Below are 6,000 nucleotides of genomic sequence, written 5' to 3'. Positions count from 1 at the left end.
GACAGCAGAAAACTCGTAACCTCAAAATGCTGTTATTGTTGTTTGGATTTATTTAATTTCATTTGAAGGAATGACATTTGGAAATATGAAGCTTGACAACTTTTTGGACCGCCCGATACCCAATTGCAATGAATCGTACTTTTTATTTTCCTTTTCATTCGAGATAGTTTTGTGATGAAACGACATTCAACGATGGAGTTCAAAGCTCTTGCATTTCTGAGATAGTGGGATCTCAACCAAAAATCAGGTTACTCACTTTGTGTGTTTTGCTGCAAAAAAAAACCAAACAAACAAAAGAAACAATGCCAGGTAATGTTAGATTTTGCACAGATCAAGACAGAAAATTAGTGATTGGGGAAAGACATCAGAGAAGGAAATTACAAGACTCAGAATCGGCTGTTTCATGAGAAACATCGAACATCATTCTAAACTAGAATGCTGATGAGATTAAAAGGCATGATACCTCTAAATTTACAGCAGAAAGTAAACGAGAGCATTTGAGAAAAAAAAATGTAGAAAACCAAAAACTTCACCAATTAATCAGCCACCATGACTCGGTCATTATTAAACAGCCTTGGTGGCATTATGGTTATTGCATCAACTCTGAATCTGGGAGATCAGCGGTTAAATTCCAACCGTTGCCGAGTCATACGAAAGACATTTAAAATGGTGTGTGATGCTTCCTTGTTTGATGCTCAGCTTTTCAAGGATAGAGCACGAGCCAACCCCAAGGACTCGTATCCATGGTGAGGAGCACGTTCCAAGTCCATTTCCCCCACCAAGTACAGAGATAAAAGTGATGTTGCTGATAGGATCACTGCTATCCAGAGTGCTCTGGGAAGTGATGCCAATTCCCGCAAGCTCAGTGGCTGTGTTTGGCTGAAATTAAATCCCGTATTGTCTCGTACATTTATCCAGATGTGCAGGTGTAATTTATGTATTCAGCTCCACTACAAGTCTCAGACCCTTTTAAAAACCTGAGACCATTTCTAAGGGGTGTAAAATGAAATAAGAGTGTGGTCAGAATCACCATCCTTGGATTCCAAAGGTAGATTCCCTGCAAAGAGCTCCCGGCGCCGCAAAAGCTCTGGGAAAAGGCGGCTGCATGCAGCGATTGCCGCAATGATCAGTGCTTTATCAGATACCTGGAAACACACACAAAACTCAGCGTTTCCAAACAAGATTTCCAATAAGTTTTCTAACAGCAAAAGCTTGCACATTGAGTGTTGGTTCCCAAAAAATAAATTTGAGTGAAGACATGTAGCCAAGAGAGAAATATGCAACAATGACAGTCAGGAGCCGAAAGGAAATCCAGACCAGGTAAGGTAAAATATAAATTCTTCAACGTGCTAGTAAAGTATAATTACATAATTACAAAAAAAAAACAAAAAAAAAACTTGGCTCTGAGATGGAGCTCGGACGTTGGCAGGAGAAAAAAAAAAAGGGGGGAGCAAAACGTAATGGTAAGTGGTGCTTTCGAAATCCTGTGGGTCGAAGAAACTCTGAGTTACCATTAAAAATTGAGAATACTAATTGTACAAACAAACCTTACAACCGGTACAAACCTCTCCTTATGCTATAAGGGGATGCTTCATTAAAGGAGACTGGCATAAGAGGGGTTTATTTGCCCGTGCCAAATACACCTCAATACTTCCATCATTTTTACACAAGTAGAATTTTGCTGGTGTACATAATCGCTGCCAAAAATATTACTCACTTGCAATATGTTGGTGAAACAATGCAGAGCTATGTAATGCAAGAATGAATGTACACAGGAGCGGCACGAGAAACCCAGATAAAACTATTGGTTGTCCACTACTCACTCGCCACTTTACATATGGATACTGTAAAAATGCGAGCTTCAGTGTTCAGGTTGTCGAAAAGAGAAGCGGTAATGGCAGAAAAAGGATGGGATGGAAGATAAAACAATCACACAATTGCGTAAGCACAAATAAATTTTCTGGGTGAAAGAACTAAGAACTGCTCACCCATATGGACTAAATGAAAGAATGAATGTCACTCACATATTTTAATGCCATTTTCCCCTGCTAGAGCAGGGATTAGCCTTGTGGGTCCCATGGATCTACTGATGTAGGTAATCTATTGATGTGGATCCATGACCAGGGTTGAGGATCGACTGATGCAGGTAATCTTTTGATGTTTATCCATCACCGAGGTTGTGGATCTACTGATCTTGGTAATCTATTGACATGGATCCATGACTGAGGTTGGGGATCTACTGATGTAGGTAATCTATTGATGTGGATCCATGACCAAGGTAGTGAATCTACGGATGTAGGTAATCTATTGATGTGGATCCATGACCAAGGTTGAGGATCGACTGATGCAGGTAATCTTTTGATGTTTATCCATCACCGAGGTTGTGGATCTACTGATCTTGGTAATCTATTGACATGGATCCATGACTGAGGTTGGGGATCTACTGATGTAGGTAATCTATTGATGTGGATCCATGACCAAGGTAGTGAATCTACGGATGTAGGTAATCTATTGATGTGGATCCATGACCAAGGTAGTGAATCTACGGATGTAGGTAATCTATTGATGTGGATCCATGACCGAGGTTGTGGATCGACTAATGCAGGTAATCTTTTGATGTGGATCCATGACCGAAGTCGTGGATCTACTGATGTAGATAATCTATTGATATGGATCCATGACCGAGGTTGTGGATCTACTGATGTAGGTAATCTATTGACGTGGATCCATGACCGAGGTTGAAACCTCGGGGAAGATTGGTGCCCAGCTGATGATTTCCCAGTTGGAAACCATTCAATTGCTTAGAGGTTCAGGTTTTTACTTTCGGTCAGGGAACTATGTTTCAACGTTAACAAATTAAATAAAGTTGAACATATGATGTTGTGAAATTAACATCATTTGCAGAAATCATTAAAATTAGATTATATTTTCGGAAAAGCCCCGATACTGTATAATTAATAAATAAATTGTAGAATTGTCCGACATGTGTTTATGCGTGTCTCAGGTTAATGGACACAAGAACACCCCCCCCCATCCCTCAAGGGACTTGTATGAATGTGTACACTACCAGTCTCGTGTTTTACAACATCCCAATTTTTTCCAGTTTTTACTGAAATTTAAGCAGTTTAATGTTTCAATGTACTCTGAAATTAAAGCATAGAACAAATAAACAATTGCAGATAAAAAAAAATAAATCATGGAATCGTTTTGTTGAACAAAATTTAATCTAAATTTTTGACTCATCAAAGTAGCCATCTTTTGCAGCAAAAACAGCCAAACATACTCATGGAATTCTTTCCACAATAGAAATGCAATATTGTTCGGAAAGTTCTTCCCAACACTGTTGCAGAAGTTCCCACAAATGTGTTGCACTTGTAGGTTGCTTTGCTTTCACCCTTCTGTCCAGTTCATCCCAAACCAGCTCGACGGGGTTTAAGTCTGGAGACTGTGCTGTCCATCCCATGATTTGAAGCCTACCGTCTTGTTCTTTTCTTCTAAGATAGTTCTGACATAGCCTGGAGGTATGTTTTGGGTCATTATCTTGCTGTAGGATGAACCCCTGACCAACTAGGCGTAGACCAGAGGGTATTGCATGGTGCTGCAAAATGCTGTGGTCGCCCTTTTGGTTCAGAGTGCCAGTCACTCTGTGCAAGTCGCCGACTCTGGATCCAGCAAAAGAGCCCTAGATCATAACGCTTCCTCCTCTATGTTTGACAGTTGGTGTCACACACTGAGGAACAATCCTTTCGCCTCCTTGACGGCGTAGAAAAACCCTGCGTGATGAACCGAAGATTTCAAATTTTGGGTTATCGTTCCATAAGACCTTCCAGTTTTCAGTCGTCCACTGGCAGTGCTTCATGGCCCAGGCAAGCCTCTTTCTTATTTTGCAATCTTACGAATGGCTTTCTTACTTTCGAAGTCTTCTCTTCACAGTTGAAACTGAGACTTCCATACTTCAACGAGTGTTGAGCTGTGCTTGAAGCTGCTGTCCTGTGAGCCGCCTATCACGAAAGCTGTTGACGCTCAGAAACTTGTCTTCTGATTGTGTTGTGGCTTTGGGTCTGCCAGACGTCTTCCTGTCAGTTTCCTCCGGTTTCCAAGTTCCTTTTGATGGTGTAGGAAACTGTACTCACTGACACCTTGGCTTCCTTTGCAATTTCTCGAAAGGAAAGACCTACACTTTTAAGGGACCTTATAATGGTCTGTCTGTCTTCCTTTGTTAATTGTCTTTTTCTCGCCATTATGATAGTAATATACTACATGCAGTGCAATATTGTCCAAGTAATGCTTCACAGGGTGTTGCAACCCAGTCTGTTCCAACATTGCTTTTATACAGACAAAGGGTTTGTAACTAATCAACAAAAGTTGGGACACCTGCAGGAATTGTTTGCATCAACTTTCAACGCTTAATTTACTTCCATTGCTGCAGAACAGCTGCAGTTGCTAACCCATTACTTGTTCCCTGAAAAGGACCTTTTTTAACTCTGAAATTTACATTATTTTTCAGTTTTTGGGAACCTAAACTTTTGTTTTTAACCTCTGGCAGTTTATCGCTTAGCTTTGTACCATTTCAGGTTATTCACTGGACTTGAAATGCTTAAATTTGAGTAAAATTGAAAAATGGGGGTGTTCTAAAACTTTTGACCGTGTGTGTGTGTGTGTGTGTGTGTGTGTGTGTGTGTGTGTGTGTGTGTGTGTGTGTGTGTGTGTGTGTGTGTGTGTGTGCGATTCTGCAAAATCATTAATAAAGACCACATGAGACCGAGTGAAGAGAAAAGCAAACTTGGCCATTGGATCCACCATTGCCTTGTTACACTCCTCACTCCAAGATTAATTTTTTTTTTTTTCTCTCCAGCTCTCAACATCAGTGTTCCTAAACTTTTGCTCAAGTCTAAAATAGCAGGACCTTGATGGACTGCCCCAACTTGTAGGTCGACACAAACAGAAGAGCGAGCACGTTTGTGAGCCATCCGGTTGTCCACGTGGTCGGATGCGATATAACATTTAACGTTGAACACACAATACGCCCCCAAACCCACCGCCAAATTGTCCACCACCTGGACAAGCTCGTTAACATTTTTCTTGTCCTCCAATATCCGATCGACTGTGCTCTTGAACGAGGCTCCGGCAACAGTTCGGCGCGGAGCCTCCTCTTCACCACTCGAACTCTCCATTCGAAACCCACGTGACGCCGACACGAGCAGAGCACTTCCTCCTTCAAAACTAAATAATTAGTCCGCACGACACTTTCAAACATCGAATGAAGAGAAATCACTGACATCCCTAAAGGAGTCGATGTGCGTCTGCTGAATTAAATAAAACAAGGCCTCACCAACTTTCGAGAAAGCTGCTGTTATCCTTGTTGCCATGGCGACGCGATGTGCGCAAACGGGCGATCCTGTTTTTCTTGTTTTTTTTGTTTTTTTTGCACTGACGACTGACGTCACTAATTGTGCGGAATTCTCGGAATAAATTCAACTTTTCGCAATTTTATGAAGAAAACAAGCCGAATAGAGTCGCGGTGAATCATAATCAGGGATAACCTCCTGTGTTTGTTGGTAAATTTTGGAAAGATTATACATGAACCGGAAGTATTTGTTTCCTCTCACGGAACGTGACACGTGTTGATGTTGAAAAAAAGAAGAAGAAGATTCCCAACTTGAGCAAGGACGTCACACTTGCAGGGAGCCGGTTGTGAAGCAACAATTGTTTAAACCCCATTTTCACTTCGCGTGCGTCGGGTAATAATAGTGTAACGTGGAATATGATACAAAAGAGGTGCACGTGATTTTATTATTGGTTCGCGGGCCCCAGCAGTGACCACTATTTTCGTTGTGTGTGTCTGTCTGTCTGTTGGGTGGTCGCGAGACGACCGTTATTCTCAGGTTTTCCGTCTGTCTGTATGTATGTAATGGACAGCTCTGGAGGCCAGAGGAGTCAACCGATTTTGATGAAACTTGACTGGAAGGTTCATACCAGGATCTAGTTGTATGCTTTTGA

The 6,000-nt window shown here is 41.4% G+C and overlaps 1 protein-coding gene across 1 annotated transcript in view; it reads right to left on the bottom strand.

Moving 5' to 3' along the window:
* NOC4L (nucleolar complex associated 4 homolog) overlaps positions 1 to 5,209 on the bottom strand; it is a 134,706-nt gene extending 129,497 nt beyond the window's left edge. The window contains exons 1-2 of the mRNA XM_085879898.1: positions 5,040 to 5,209; positions 1,031 to 1,145 (exon numbers count right to left, since the gene is read on the bottom strand). Of these exons, the coding sequence (XP_085736024.1) occupies positions 1,031 to 1,145; positions 5,040 to 5,174 (250 nt within the window). The 5' untranslated portion in view covers positions 5,175 to 5,209. The remainder of the gene's footprint in view (positions 1 to 1,030; positions 1,146 to 5,039) is intronic.
* Between the last annotated feature and the right edge of the window lie 791 nt (positions 5,210 to 6,000).

The sequence above is a fragment of the Eptatretus burgeri genome, chromosome 4, assembly GCF_056783735.1.
Source record: "Eptatretus burgeri isolate ZD-2024b chromosome 4, Ebu_testis_v1, whole genome shotgun sequence".
Taxonomy (NCBI): Eukaryota; Metazoa; Chordata; class Myxini; order Myxiniformes; family Myxinidae; genus Eptatretus; species Eptatretus burgeri.
The sequence above is the reverse complement of the archived record's forward strand: the minus strand, read 5'-3'. Positions and strand labels throughout refer to the sequence as shown.